The sequence below is a fragment of the Rhamphochromis sp. 'chilingali' genome (assembly GCF_963969265.1).
Source record: "Rhamphochromis sp. 'chilingali' genome assembly, chromosome: 2".
Classification (NCBI taxonomy): domain Eukaryota; kingdom Metazoa; phylum Chordata; class Actinopteri; order Cichliformes; family Cichlidae; genus Rhamphochromis; species Rhamphochromis sp. 'chilingali'.
Window position 1 is genome coordinate 52,437,290 of NC_137930.1, and position 16,454 is coordinate 52,453,743.

Here is a 16,454-nt window from a genome sequence, read left to right on the forward strand (position 1 = left end):
TATTCCCGCCTAGGAAGGTATGTGAAATGAATTTTAGAGTCATGTTCATTTATATCCGACTGTACTTTTCCATACCAGGTATTCCACGTATTGCATCAACCTGACCTCAGATATGCTTAGGATGTGCGTGAACTCTAGGTCAAGGGGATTTTTTTCAGTTTTCAATTGTGGCCAAACCTGGGTTATTCAAAAACAATAAATGGAACAACATGATGTCTCACTGTGGTGCGTTCGTAATGTTGGCTGTCTATGTGCAGGTCAATGACTCGGCCATCTAGGGACCAGATGAAGGTGATATCTAGAGACTGATCGTGTGATGCTGCGCACTGCATCGAGGTATTCTCTCCCAGTTTAACGTCAGTATTAGATGGTGCCAAGGTGATCTTCGTAGAGTCTGTGGGGAAAAACAGGAAGATAAACAGGTCTCAGGGATTATAAAAAAGAGTCAGTTATTTAACTCGTGGGTAATTTGATTAAATGAAAATCAAAGAAAGAGCAGATTCCTTATATAAAAAAATAGACTTAAACAGTTCAAAGATGATCAACTGTAGAGTATTTGATTGGGGTGTAAAAAAAAAAAAGCGAGAACTCTGAAATATCAAAAATAGCCAGAAGAGGGCAGAAAAGAGCTGCACATCCATACCAACCGAGCTAAGTGTAAAAACACAGAATAAAAAGCTTGACAGCTCTGACTGCATATCTAAAGAAAACAAACAACAAGGAAAACAAAGCTCATATCAGTCTCTGGGGATTTTTTTTTCTTAATTCTATCAGACAATCCCAGTTTATTCTTCTTCTTTTTCACTGAAACGTGTGGGGGCTAAGCTGAATCTAAAGAAGCAACCTCGTGTCATTGCCCTTGGGTAACGACTGAATGTCCCACGAAAGCTTGCTATCAGCCTGCAAAGAGGGCCATAACTCAACGATAGCAGACATTTGGAGGTCGCTACTGCTTGGTGGGACTGAGAGTGGCAGGAATGATTGCCAGCTAAGGTTGACATCAGTCAAAGCAAGTCACAGCTGTCCTGGAAACATCAGGGATACAAAGAGAAGCATTAAACATTGTTCTTCAGCTGGAACTTGCCCATAACCAACAGGTCGCCGGTGCTATTGGCCTTGCCCCGGTCATTCTCTGCAAAGCAGGTGTATCTGCCTTCGTCTGCTCGTGTCACATTGAGGATCTCCAGGCTTCCATCCTCCCAGATGAACACCCTGTGGAGAAACCAGAAGTAATAGTTCACACACTCAGGAGAAAGCATTATGCAGTGTAAAATTATTAGCACAATATGAAGGTCAGTAGCCCAGTGTGTAGTCCAGGGATATGTGGACTATTAAAAAAATATGAAAGTACTCAGAATATGTGTCAGTTCCTTAATGGATATTGAGTTTGCCAAGGGAAAAAGAAAGGAGGAGAACTTTTGGAAGCTTGTACTAACAGCAAGGCAGCAGTGTTTGATTCATTTTTTTTTTCATATAAGTGCATGAGAGACAGCCTGCCAGCCTTGCCACTCTGCCCCCACCCAGAGTATTAGGATGCATATGTTCCACAATAACTTCCCTCCTGCTCCTCCTTCAAGTGAGTCCCACTCTGAAGTATTTAGGGTGGGAGAAAAGTTGTTGGGGGTCTCAGAGCTTACAGATTAGGCTTGTTTTGCCAGTGAGGAGCACAACACAGGGTTTTACACACCAGGCCGGCCACACTAATCTTGAGAATGAGCTTAATGTTAGCCACTGGTGATGGCAAAGCTGACAAACAACAAGACGAAAGAATTTTTCTGTGGACAGTATTTAGTCGGTTTAGAAGATCTAGAGATTATTTAGATCCCCAAAATCAAGCCAGTGTACATTTTTCACAACTAAGTCAGCACCAAATGACATTTTATTCCCAAATACTTCCCCATGGATAAATGTAACCCGGATGTGTCAGGCAGTCACTGAAAACAGTTTATGGTTGATGAATATTGGAATTAAAACAACAAAGGAACTCTCTGGTAAACCAGCCTTTGTGAATGAATACAAATGTATAAAATATTCACAGATTCGAGGCAAACAGAAAGAGACTGTTCACCTGGTAGAGTTGGAAAGCAGCTCAGTGTCTTTGCTCCAGGAGAAGGCGGGCTTTGGGGCCGCTCTGGGTCGACACTCAATCACCACCCGGCCATTTTTGGCTGCCAGCACTCTTTTCACTGGGTTGTGTTCAAATGTGGGAGCACAGTCTGAGGAGTGACAGTGTCGGTTATTCATCTCAAACATGGTAGAGCACAGATTAAACACAGGAACGCACGCATATATATATATATATATATATATATACATATATATCGTTAGCTTCATAGCATAATTGCCTAAGTCATTTGACTAAGTCAATGACTTAGGCACTTATGCTATGAAGCTAACGATATATATATATATATATATATATATACATACACATACATATTCTGGCTAAGCACAGTCACCATGTCATAATAAGCATCTATTAGTTAGCGTGAAACGTGACACAGCCGTGGGTGTTGTGATAGTTGTTTGACTCACCAAAGACACGCAACTCTGCGCTGGCATAAATGACTCCGTGACGATTTTCTGCTATGCACTGGTACATCCCTGAATCATCAAATGTCAAGCTGCTGAATCTCATCTCTTTCCTGTCAACCTGTGGAGTGCAAAGTAAAACAAAATAAAGCATCTTTTCCCATAATGTTTGAGTTCTGTTACAAAGCAAATGGCCATAATTAAAGTGATGATGGCTGACATGATGGCTACTGCAGTTCAGCTGCCTGGCAGAGGATTTCATTAATGCATAATGATACATCCAGCAACCTCCCCCACGTTTCTGTCACTGGCTGCTCTCTAGAGCATTTTCGAGCCTGATGACAGTTGCTTCTATGGAGCATTACACAACACATGCTGGCACCTGCTCAAAAACAAAAGGTGCTTTTTATTGAACTCTCCTGACACCATGTCTACCCACAGTGCCAGCTTCCTGTCTCTGCTGTGCTCCTGTAACATCCCTTGGCTGCATACCGAACAGAGACGAGATCTAGACAGCCACCGAGAGGGCTCTGAGCATTTTAGAGTCATAGCTCATTTGCATTCACAGTTACAAGACAATAACAATCTATGAGTCTGAATAATACCGGTTCTCCATTTTTCAGCCAGCGGATGTGTGGATTAGGCTTGCCACTGGCTTTGCAGGACATGGTGTAGTCGCTCCTGAGGTCTATTTCAGTGCTACGGATGTGCTCCACCCACTCTGGAAAAGCTGCAAGTGAGAACATTTAGATAAGGGGTTTGAGGAAAATCTTAAGATTTACCCTGTCTGGTGACAGTGCTAATAATAGCAGTGCTGACGAGTTTATCCCATAAAGCACACCTAGGAGAGATTTAATACAACTGATAAAGACTTTGGAAAACTACAGTATAAGTTAAGACAAGAAAATTTCAAATTACCTTCCACAGACACGCGAGCGGTGTGGTAGTCCTTTCCTTTCGAGTTTATCGCCTCACACTTATAGGTGCCACCGTCTTCAAATTGCACGTTGTACAGATGCAGTTGAGTCCCCGTCATATGCACCTCGTGGTTTGACGGCAGATGTCCGTCTATCTTCTTCCAGCGGATCTCAGGGACAGGACTGAAAAGGGCACACAGGGGAAAATAATGCACGAGCAGGCATAAGTTGTAACGCTTGTTGCATGCTCCACTATACTTATCATTCTGAAACATGGGTTGTAAATCATGTGACTTCATGAGCATTTGTCAGCAGCTGTAGAACTTTGAGAGCTCACAGAATGATATGTTTGGATCTGATTTCATTGTAAACGGAGCAGAACAGCCTCTGAAACTGAGTTCATATTCACTTAAACTTTCCTTTAAGAGTCGTTTTTATTGCGGATTACCTCTACATAGCTGGCTAGTGTGAAATTCTACAATCTAGCATTTTTTGTTTACCCATATTCTCTCTTACTTACTTCCCCAAAGCAAAGCACTCCAGGGTGACATTCTGCCCCACCAAAGCAGTGGTGTCAGGGAACTTGACTCTTAGGTCAGCCGGGTATTTCCTGATAGGACCTGAGTGGAAGAGCAACAAGTTATGATGTGTTCTGATTCTTAACCCAGTTTATAGATGCTAACAAAACAAATACTTTAAAATAATTTTGTGTTTGTTCTCAAGGTTTTCTTTGAAAATCTCACACCAGATTCACCATAATGCGTATATATGGAACTCTTATATCCCATACTGTGTGTGTGATTAGGTTATTTGTTTCTGTGAATGTAATTTTGTCATTTTTTTTAATCTTACAAAGAAGTATTAATCTGTTCCTACTCGGTATCCTTACTTGTAATTTGCAGTTTAAAAACTCTGGTCCAGGACTAGATCCAGGGCCCTGGATTTCTGAATGTCTCATCCACTCTGCTGTTTCTTTATCAACTGAGTTACTTTAAGTTTAACCACTGTTCTATAGCAATCAGTAATCAGGTGGTTAAAACACAAGATATAAGCAACAACAATGCCGTTGCTGACTGATGAACACACATGGGACACAGTGAAATCATATACTCAGAGCATTAAAGTGAAAGAAATGCCTATAGAATGTAATAAAAGCTTTATTTAGAGCCCTAAGCATGACTCATGTTTACATGCTTAAACACATTAACAGAATGTATAAAATTCTGTATACACATTCATAAAACCTGGACAAATACACACACACACACACACACACACACACACACACACACACACACACACACACACACACACACACACACACACACACACACACACACACACACATAAAAATTAGATAGAGGTAAATAATGTAACATCATACCCAGAAGACACGGCATAATACATGTATGCCTGAGAGAGCCCAAACAACTGCTCAGCTCTGTCCCCGGCCCCCTTGATGGAACAAATCCTTCTAGCTTGTGTTCTACTATTCAACACATGCTTGCCACAAGTAAAACTAGCTCAGAGTTTGACAGCGATGAAAGTAAACGTCTAATGGATTCTTGGAAACCCCTTAAGGAAAAATGTTAACATTGCTTAGTTTGGTTTTTGAACCCATTACTTCAAGCTGTTCAGAAACATACGGCCTAAATAAATAAGAGCACATACATCTCTTTAGTTTCTGTCCTTCGTTTTGGCACAGTTTATGTTTCCTCTTGTCCTCTGTAGCCAGCTGGCTCTGTCTCAAAACAAGCATCATGTGTCAGTCTACTACTGAGTTCATTTAGTTCTGTAAATTTAATTTAAAAAGTCAATACCAGGGACATGACCTTAATGCATTTAGAGCAAGCAACGCTGTCATTAAACACAGTGCTACAGTAGGAACAGGAGGAAAGAATTGCAGCCGACGCAGCATTTTAGTCACTTCCTGTCTTCAAGCATCTCTCAACACTTGAGGTCCTGCCCTATAATCACACCTCACTGGCAAAATAATGTGAGAATTAATACAGGAAAACCACATCTGAGGAAGTGTGGCATCACCGGTTGAGTGAACGCTGGCGCGACTGGCTGCCGCTACTCACCGGCCGCCACTCACCACTATCGCTAACGTTAACGCTACTGGACTTCTGTCTTACTCCTGTTTCTAAGGCCCACCGGTGTCCCTACCCGGCTGTTCCTGTCCATGATGTGGCCTTTCAGGATCTATGTACTTTCAGTGTGGGTCTGGATCCTTATGTCATCGATCTACCGACTCGGCACTGGACTTCATCAATATACAGCTGATGAGCTCCTCCGGCTCCGCTTCTCTTTAGCCGCTCCGCCGTTGGCTGCTCTTCATTTCCACACAGACATTGCTTTCCTCCCCCCGTCGAAAGTACGTACATCGAGGCTCCCGTCGGTATTTCCATCAGGATAATTCCAAACCAATTCAGTCCTTCTGGTCCACCTCTGGTCGCTCTCAACGGAACCCTTGCAGGTCCATTGACCACAATGCTCTGACTGACCTGCCTAGGTCGGCTAACACTCTCATCCAGTCCGGCAGTATTTCTGTCAACTTCGGCCTGCTTAACATCCGTTCGCTTACGAGCAAAGGACATCTCATCCAGGATCTCCTAACAGACCGTAAGTTTGACTTTTTCTGCTTGACTGAGACATGGCAACAGCCCAATGACTTTTCGCAACTCAACGACTCCACCCCCCCCGGGGTTTGTTTACACCTGCCAACCTCGCGAGTCCGGTCGTGGTGGTGGCCTCGCGATAATCTATCGCGAGAACTGGAAAGTCTCGCCGCTGTCCGCCCCTACGTACAGCTCCTTTGAATCTGTTGTTTGTCAACTTTCAGGACCTACCCCAACTGTAATAGCTGTCATCTACCGCCCCCCAAAATTTAATTCTGTTTTTATCAGTGACTTTGCCGATCTGCTGACCAATCTAGCTACTGTCTCCCCTAATATAATATTGCTGGGTGACTTTAACGTCCACGTGGATAACTGCGACCATCCCCTTACCAAGGACCTTCTATCCTGCCTTGATAGCTTCAGCCTTAAACAATACATAAACTTCCCTACCCACACTAAGGGCCACACTTTGGACCTAGTCTGCTGTTCTGGACTTACCCCCTCCATCTGTACAGCTGACGAACTGCTAATTTCGGACCATCTACTTCTCTCCTTTAATGTTCACATGACCCTCTCTGTAATTAACAATCCCCGTATTATCTCTTTCCGGAATATCAAGAATATAAATCTTGATATCCTTTCCTCTGCTCTCTCTAGCTGCTTGTCTTCTAACAACTTAGCTACTCAAGAGGACCTGGTACTTTTTTATAATCATAGCCTTAGCAGTATTTTAAATTCCCTGGCTCCACAAAAAACCAGAACTGTACTTTTTTCTCGCTCTGCACCCTGGTACACCCCTGAACTCCGACTACTGAAAGCTAAAGGCCGACAGCTTGAACGTCTCTATAAAAAAACTGGCCTTACTATTCATAAGGATATGTTTAATAACCACGTTCTGTTTTACCAGGAATGTATTAGTCAAACCAAATCTGCTTATTACTCTGCCATTGTCTGCTCAAGTGAGAACTCTACCAAGACCCTTTTCTCACTATTCAACTCTTTTAACAGGCCACCTGATTCTCTGCCTGCTCATCTCTATTCATCTAACTTCTGTGATGCTCTAATGCTATTCTTTATTGATAAAATTCATAAAATACACTTAGACCTGGACCCTAATGCTCAATGTAGCTTCTCTGTCCTAACTTCTCCCCCTTCTCACTTCCTCTCTGTTTTTCAACTTCCATCCTTAGCTGATATTGCTGATCTCATCCATAAATCAAAGCCTTCTACCTGCCAGCTTGATCCTATCCCCACTGTCCTCGTCAAAGCCTGCTTACTCCCTCTCCTTCCCCTCATATCTGCTATTATTCACTCTTCACTCACCACTGGAACTGTTCCTGCTTCCTTCAAAGTTGCTGCTATTACCCCAATTCTGAAAAAAACTGGTCTAGATCCCAACAACTTTAATAATTTTCGTCCTATCTCCAATCTACCATTTCTCTCAAAAATCCTTGAAAAAATAGTTGCTTCACAAGTCCATCTTCACCTAACTGATAATAACCTTTACGAACAGTTCCAGTCTGGCTTTCGTCCTCTACATAGCACTGAAACTGCTCTTATAAAAATAACAAACGACCTTCTTATGGCAGCTGATTCTGGTCTCCTCTCCATCCTTATTCTCCTTGATCTGAGTGCAGCTTTTGACACCATCTCTCATCCCATTCTCCTTAGCAGATTAGCTTCTATTGGTCTCTCTCACACTCCACTAGCCTGGTTTAAATCATACCTATCTGACCGCACTCAGTTCATTCAATTAAAATCCTTCACTTCTCAGCTTTCCCCTCTATCCACTGGGGTGCCCCAGGGATCTGTCCTCGGGCCCCTTCTTTTCATCATCTACCTTCTTCCACTCGGACATATTTTTCGTAAATATAATATTCAGTTCCACTGCTACGCCGATGACACCCAGCTCTATCTCTCTACCAAACCTGACTCTACTCTTCCTCCACCCTCCCTCATCCTCTGTCTAGCTGAACTTAATTCTTGGTTCTCCTCCAATTTCCTTAAACTCAACAGCAATAAATCGGAACTTCTTCTGGTTGGCACTAAACGACTGCTATCCAGAATTAACAACTTCTCTCTCACCATCAATAACTCGCTGGTCCCTATCTCTCCCTCTGTGAAAAGCTTGGGTGTCATTCTCGATAGCACATTATCCTTTAACTCACATATCAATAATATTACACGTGCAGCATATTTCCAACTCCGTAACATTAATCGCCTCCGCCCCTTCCTCACACCTCACGCCACTGCCATTCTCATCCATAATCTTGTTATCTCTAGAATTGACTACTGCAACTCATTGTTATTTGGCCTTACACAAAAATCTATCAACAAGCTCCAACGTGTCCAGAACTCTGCTGCCCGTATTATTACTAGGACTTCTTCTACCCACCACATCTCCCCAATCCTGAAGCAACTTCACTGGCTCCCGGTTAAACTTCGCATCCATTTTAAAATAATTCTGTATACATTCAAGGCTATTCATTCTCTCTCTCCACCGTACCTCTCTGACTTATTACAGATGAAGCTCCCATCCCGCTGCCTCAGATCTTCATCTTCTCTTTCTCTCTCTGTTCCCTCTGCTCGTCTGATTACAATGGGAGGGAGGGCTTTTAGCTGCTCTGCCCCTCGACTTTGGAATTCCCTATCCCCGGACCTCAGAAATATTAGTTCATTCTCTCTTTTTAAGTCCACCCTCAAAACTCATCTGTTTAAAATTGCCTATCCTTAAATTTCTGTATGCTTTAACTTTTATCTTCTATTTTTATTATTGTGTATATTTCCAGTTTTTATCTGTTGTACAGTGTCCTTGGGTGCTTTGAAAGGCGCTATTTAAATAAAATGTATTATTATTATTATTATTATTATTTATAGTAGACACATATTTAATCCCTGTTGAATCCCTCCGTTTTACTGACATAATTGCTGTGCATTGCAAGCATAAATTGGTATTAAACACAGTATTTTACGCATGAATTCTTGGAACCTTTTTTATAATTTTGTATTCCATTTTCTATTTGTGCTTTCTGTTAAGCTGCAGAACCCAAAAGTCTGTTACTACTACTTTAGCAACAATCAGAGTCAAAAGCAACAACAAATAGACAACAAGAAGTAGAAACCGGGGTACTAACGTTCAGTCTGAGGCTCGAGGGGGATGTAGTTGGAGAAGACACTCTTGGAAATAGACGGGCTTGAGGCGATACAGGAGTAATTTCCTCTGTCCGAGGAGTCCACCTTAGAGATATAGAGGTTGCCTGTTATCTGGGAGACAAAACGTCGCTTGTCCGGTATGATGAAGGTCGGGAATTCATTGAGGATCCAGCGGAATGACAGCTCGGCTGAACAGAAAGAGGAACAGCAAAAGGCACCTGTCAGTCAAGAGTCTGGGCTTATCCACTGCTTTTGAAACAGTGAAGGAGGCTGGATGTGAAGCAAGGGCACTCTGAATGATCTGGTAAGCTTGTGAAGACAACAATCTCTTTATCTTAATAGCTAAGAAGCTAACCATGTCCTTAACAACAGTGTACAAAATATCTGATTAATTCATTTCAGTTCACCAAGTTCATGAAAACAGCAGTGAGGATATGTGCATGAATGGTCACAATTATTTAACATGACAGAGTCGCTGTGTCAAGGACCAGAGTAAAACTTAAAGCAATGCAAGCAAGTTTGTTCATTTTCCATACGACTTGTCTTGGTCCCAGAGTTTTGTGGGTTCAGATTTCTTTCGGGTTTTTGTGAAGGGATTATGTTCTAGTCTATATTGTTTACGGTCTTCTGTAATTAACTAGATGTTAATGCTGCAAAATATTAGGGCTCATTCTTTTTAGGAACATCCAGCAACAGCAGGCTAAGGCTTCACATGTTGTACCTGGATAATGCGGTGGGGGAGCGCAGAGCAACACGGCACCCTGTCCCTCTTTGACATACACTGACGACCTCTCCTCCGATGAGAAAAGATCGAGATCTGAGAAGGGGAGAGAAAATAATCACATCCCGTCATCACATGTTTTAAAGATCTCTGCAAAACGACACTTATGGTGTAAGTTTTGTATAAAGATCAACGATTCTTTTGGAAATGAGTTGTGATCTCTGAGCGCATTAGCATTTCACAAATTATATTTGTCATACTGAATTTGATTTGTCCCAGTTGTCCTTGTCATTTCAGTTTGCATAATATGCATGAAAGTACAGCAAGGCAGCGCTGTTAAAAATAGGAGATGCTTTACACATCAGACTGTAAATGGAAAGCTTACATCCAAACTGGACAGAGGCCTCTCTGCTTACGACCGTGCCATACGTGTTGGTAGCCAAACAGGAGTATTGACCCACATGTTCAGTCTTATCAGGCTTGCTGATGACCAAGTTTCCTCCTACTAAACTGTAGTGACTACCCCCTGCATCCAAGTCAATTTCCATGCCGTCCAGCTTCCACCTGCAACACAAACGATCAGGGTTAGCACAGCCGCCCTGTTTGAAAGGAGTCAGAGTCGCGTTCTTTTTCTTGTTGTTTCTAGTTGATTTTACATCGAATAACACGAGCAGATAACTTATCTGAAGCACTGACATACATTACAAAGTCTGACAAGTGACTGCACTAAAGCTGATCTTTTACCGTAAGTTTACCAGATTTCATAAACTGAGGGCTTCTCTATTAAAAAATGACAAATTTTAATGCTTTGAAAGGCAGAAGAGAGTGCACTATAAATGAACCCTCTTAAACACTCAATGCCAGCTGCGGTCAAAGCTAATTCCTTCCCCTCTGACATCTAATTCTGGGCTCCTTGACAGTGAAACCGATTTAAGGGATGCAGAGCAATCTAATTTACATGTATTTGCGACTAAATTGAAACAGATGATCTAAAACACTTTAAATTTTGAGTCCAAAAAAATTAAATGAAAAAAAAAAGTTATTTTTGCTAAATCTGCTTCAGAATTTTATTTGTTCATCACCATTAAGGTAACATCTTTGTGAGCACGCAGTTTGACAGCAGGTCAGAAAACAGTCTGAGGGATTGTGAGAGGTGAGAGGCACATAACATGCACAGCATGTAGTGTATATGCGGAGCATATGTTACTTGTATGTGGCAGGTGGATTGGCTCTAGCCCGGCAGTTCATGGTAATTTTGGCCTCGGGTGACTCCTCAGGGTAGATGGTATCCACCGGCTGCTCCTCAAACACTGGTCCGTAACCTGTGACTTCATCTGCAGGCAACAAACAAACAAGACCAAGGGTTAATAACTAAGAGCAGTCTTACAGAGAAGTGAAATCAAGTTTCAAGAGCATCACATTTGTCTCCCATTTGTCAGCTGTGGGGCAGTTTAATCAAAAACAAGAGAACTGGGTTCAGAAATAACACAAGAAAAGATACAAATAAACAACAACAACAAAAACAACATGCTGACTAGATTGTGAGATTGCCTCTGTGAGGACCTGCCATTTAATATGTCAGCCTGATTTGCGTTTTTCACAGACATGCACACCTTTAACTTAGACGCCGGGTTTATATAAATCCCAGTTGTAGCTGTAACTAATCTAATTCTTGAGTCCGCACAAACTCTCTTTCAGGCATCGACACAGGGTAATAAGCCTCTGCTTTATTCCAAACCACAAACTCACACTAATTATGGCAGAGATGTGCTCAGTCAGGTGCCAAACCAGAGTGACGCATTTATCAGTTGCCAGTGGATATGTTATTGTTCCACACTAATACAAATCCTCCAAGTGGAAATGCCAACTTTACTTAGCATAATCCAAACCTGCTTCATACCGTATCTGTCATCCTCGGCGCTGCGGAGAAGCGCAGCACAGGAAATTTCAGATTCAGCGCTCTCCTCGATGAAAACGCGTTTCTTGGTTCAAGCTTCCTTTTAAAGCATCGTCAGGCACACGTAATTAGCCCCAATTACTCATTAAAACAGACAGACATCACGAGCAAAGGCATGAATAAGACATAAACACAATGCCAGGCTATGAATAAGCAATGAGGCGAAATGTTCCCAAATGCTGATTATTCTCTCAGATCAAGAGCGTGTGTAGGTGACTGCGGCAATACAAATGTGCGGGCGCGCACATGTGTGTTATTCCCTCGCGTCTCTGAGTTCTAAGAGAGCACAGCTGACACCTCAATGGGGAGAGGCCGGCTCTTTCAGACGGCGATATCCTGCGCCTCTTCGATCCAGGGCAGTACTTACAGATTCGCTCACTCTGAAAATGTCACATCGACAGACTCTGCGACCTTTAGAAACCCAAACAAAGGACCATTATATTTATAGGATCCTTCTATCCGTAATTTACATCACAAAAGCAGTCGGGTATATTTGTGTAGCGTGACAACAAAATAGAACGAGAGCTGTACACATTCCAGCAGTCAAATATGTGATTGCTGGCTATTTTCAAGGAATATCCAAAACGGATCATGCAGTTTAACCAGTAAATTAGATGCATATTCTTCTGCCTCGACTGTCACGAACAGAAAAAAGCAGGAAGGCAGAATTATAACCACATTTGCAAGTTAGCTATACCCTCCGCAGCCAACCAGAAGGCAACAATTAAGACATTAGGAGACAGGATCATCTCCCACTCACACTACAGCAGCCAACCATGTGCAAGTACTTGACATTGATGTAAATCCCAAGGACTCTGAATTACCACTGAGAGAGAAATTACACATATAATAAATGGGCCATTGTGGGGCTGATGGAAGGAAAATTAAGTGAGGATCTATGTTCTGGGAACAAGAGAGGTGAAAAAAGAAATGAAAGAAACAGAAAACATGAAAGAAACATAAGATTCAGTAGAGTAAAGGGAATCTACTGACCCTTTTCTACTGCTAGGCTTAGGCTGTGCTGCGTCGGTGTCATGAAAAAATACTGCAAATGCGAGACTGTGGAGGTTGGAAGGGAGTCACTGAGGCTGCACTGCAGTGCTGAAATAGCAGCTGAAGTGTAACTCAGACATGAGCACTGGTGCCGTTCCTATGCTTTTCCTGTAATGGGGGACGTGGCAGATGGTGGAAGGGGGCTGTTAAACAGGCCGCACAAGACCCACAGCCTGGAGACACACACGGGCCTCTTACATTCTCCCTGCCTCATTTCATTTTCTCTGTCTCAAGCTCTCCCTGGATTGCCTCTGTCCCTCCACCACCTTTCCAATCTAAATCCTGCTGTCACGGTTTGCTCCCCTTTTCTTTGATTTACTTCCACAACTACTTGGGTCTCTGAGCTTTCTGGTTGTTAAGGTTGCTTTATTCAGTACATGTTCTGTTTTGGTTTTTTTCTTAGTGACATGTCTTGACAGTTTTATATAACCCAAATATGCACCATTTGCACAAAATCTAAGGATTTCTAGAGGATGAAGCACACTGACACCATTATCACAGGTGGGATTTGTGGCTCTGAATCAAATACGGGATGTACTGCTATTAAAATGTGTCTTGCCAATTATAATGCATCATAATAACTTTAATAATCAATTCATTTTTCTAAAGTGCTGTATGTTCATCTTAATACTTTTGTGTTCACTGTTGTGCAAAAAAAAGGTCTTTTCTCAGCTCCCCACCTAAACTCTTTGCGCCCTCATTTCAAAGGAGTCTAATATGCGAAGTTCAAAACAAAACACAATACGATACTGTCGCTAGTCACTCCATTTCATTCTTCTCTTTCCTAATCTGTATCTCTCACAGGTTCTCTTCTTTCCCTGCATAAAACCCTTTCTGTTCTCGTTTTGGCACTACTTCGCCTTGGATGTACTGAGCCTCCCCGTTTAGCTGGCAAGTAATTATTTACCCAGTTGTCAACTGAGTGATCCCACCTCCTACTTACACACAAAAACACACAAAGAAAGAAAGAAACATGGACAATAAGTCTCAAGAAAAGGCCACATCTGTTAAAAAGGAGAAGAAGCACACACACAGTCAGGAACGCTCTGTCTCCTGAGCCTGCTGGAAGTGATCTTCCACTGGACCTGCTTCATTATCAGACACAGACAGTCTGATTCAGCCGAACAGCAGGTAAGCTTAGACTCTCATTTGAATTTGAAAAACCAAAGCTTGTTATTTCAGGAGGCTGTTATCTTTCATAGCAATGGTTTCTAATGAGACATCAATTATTCATTATGGTTTTAGGTATAATCTCAGTTGAATCACAATTACTTGCTGGCTAGAAGTATTATAAAACATATATTCAAAATCTGTTTGTTTTTTCACTTTTAAGTGCCTTTATTTTATTTGCAGCCATTTCTCACATTGCCATTCTGCAAAAAACAATGTTCTGAAGCAGTTTTCCTGTCGTATCCCAGTAATCACATAATTAGTCCAAATCCCAGAAGAAGGTAATTCTCTAATGAATTTAACTTTGATCACAACCGTGCTTTACAGCAACATCTGTAGTATGGCTTGTTTGCATGACCAAGTGAGTGTCCAAGTGGGACAGATAACATATTGTATCCTTCTGGCACTAAAAGCACAATGCAATAAAATAATTGCCCACAAACCCCCGAGCCACATCATGAGCGAGGGTGGTAAACCAAACTCTCCCTGGAGTGAAAAACCTACTTTTTAAAATCGTATGTTTTTAAAAAAAAACTTGCCTCACTGCAGGCCAAAGTACTCACAGAGGTATGGCCCAGGGTACGGCCAGGGTCAGTCATGCAGGGTATGTTTAATTTGTTACCAGCTGTGCTGTTACAACTGCACTCGAAAGAAAATATTGTTTGATAGAGCAGAACTATCGAAGATAATATACATCTTTGAACTTGAGTCCAAAGATTTTCACTTTTATACGCATTGATGTGTAATGCTCGATGACTGGAATCTCCGTATTAGTCTGCAGCTGTAAAAGTTTGCTCTGTATGTGTGTGTCCAGCTGAGAAGTGATTTAAAAAGGCAGCATTAAGATTTTAATACTTTTACAGCCATCGTTCAGCCCGACAAGGGGTGAGCACTTGGTACTAAAGAGGCAGGCATTAGGTGAGCTCTACTTTAGCTTTAACAGCAGGATGATGGGGATAAACACTGCTACGAGCTGAATGATAAGCAGTTCAGTTATATGAAAAAAAAACCTGCTTCTGCAGCGTGTCCCAGCTGGAAGGCTGTCTACACGATGTTCTGACCTTTAAGAAACTTGCTATCGACACCGATGACTACACCTTCATCCTTATCCAGGTTTGACAAAGAGTTCAAAATCACCAAGCCTAAGCAGCAGTTTCTCACATTTCTTTCAGTGCCGAGTGACCTTAAAAACAACTGATGTGGGCATCAAAAAACAGCCAGCAGAGCCCAAACTACATCATGTTCTGTTATTTCTGTAAACATGAAGAAATAATGTCAGCTTGTTCAGGAGGTGATACTCCACAAGGACACATAAGAAAAAAAAGGTCAATACTTCAAGAAAAGGTGAAAGACAATCAATGGCAAAGCATCAAGAACAAAAAGTGACCAACAGAAAAACAAGATGCTCACTGGAGCCATCAACAATTCAACCTGCGAACAGCATCACGTGTTTCTAAGCAACAAATCAGCAAGCCTTCCTTCTACCAATTAATCCCTTGCCGACAGCCTGCTTCACCTTTATTTTTCTCCTAGAGACAAGCACACTGGGCGAATAGTAAGTCAAAAAACAGAAATTACAGCCTCTCCTACCTTAGGACCAAATAATCAAAACTATCAGTAAGTATAAAGTATAATGGTTCGTAAACTAGCTATATAAATATGTAGGCTGTCTCAATCAATTATGTAAATGTAAATATGACTTTTTTTTTTTACATTTACAGTGTGTGTGTGTGTGTGTGTATGTGTGCGTCTACATATATGAAGACGAAATGCACATTATTTCCCTTCTTTGTCTCATCTATCACCCCCAAATAGCACCACGGTGAAGCCTGACAGCTCAAATACAGTCCCTAGCTCTAAATACCAGCCTAGGTTCATATGCATAACATCTTGGATCCAAACCATCTCTATTAGAATTAATGTACATCTGAAAGAAGAAGAAATGCAGAAATAGAAACAGTGGAAAAAACATTATGTCTGGGTTTTTTCATTAACCCTATCCCACTGTGGACGAGAAAGGGAGCCATCTGTCACTGCTTGAATGGGAATCCTGAAAGCGAAATTCTCTGGTAGTTTGACCACTTCAGTTGGCAGGGGTTGGACAAAAAACAGTGAAAGCCCATTTGTAGCACACTTACTTCCTCTCTTGGCTTTTAAGAGTATCTGCAATAATGAGTTGATCAACGTAACACAAAAGCTTGAGAACTGTTTACTGTAATTAAGGAGAACAATGAAAAGAAGTTGTATTTATATTATAAATAAAGCTATGCTTTATAATAGTTACACTGTATTGTTTTTATGCTGAACCCTTAAAGGCAGTTGTATTTTAT

General features: G+C 41.7%; 1 protein-coding gene across 6 annotated transcripts in view; it reads right to left on the reverse strand.

Annotated features, from left to right (window-relative positions):
- Nucleotides 1–16,454, reverse strand: part of cntn1a (contactin 1a) — a 65,225-nt gene that overhangs the window by 11,403 nt on the left and 37,368 nt on the right. For all 6 annotated transcript variants that reach the window (XM_080875144.1, XM_080875143.1, XM_080875145.1 and 3 more), the window contains exons 4-14: nucleotides 11,152–11,278; nucleotides 10,330–10,508; nucleotides 9,945–10,040; nucleotides 9,205–9,411; nucleotides 3,970–4,069; nucleotides 3,451–3,632; nucleotides 3,138–3,262; nucleotides 2,536–2,653; nucleotides 2,069–2,216; nucleotides 1,085–1,212; nucleotides 222–394 (exon numbers count right to left, since the gene is read on the reverse strand). In XM_080875144.1, the coding sequence (XP_080731270.1) occupies nucleotides 222–394; nucleotides 1,085–1,212; nucleotides 2,069–2,216; nucleotides 2,536–2,653; nucleotides 3,138–3,262; nucleotides 3,451–3,632; nucleotides 3,970–4,069; nucleotides 9,205–9,411; nucleotides 9,945–10,040; nucleotides 10,330–10,508; nucleotides 11,152–11,278 (1,583 nt within the window). The remainder of the gene's footprint in view (nucleotides 1–221; nucleotides 395–1,084; nucleotides 1,213–2,068; nucleotides 2,217–2,535; nucleotides 2,654–3,137; nucleotides 3,263–3,450; nucleotides 3,633–3,969; nucleotides 4,070–9,204; nucleotides 9,412–9,944; nucleotides 10,041–10,329; nucleotides 10,509–11,151; nucleotides 11,279–16,454) is intronic.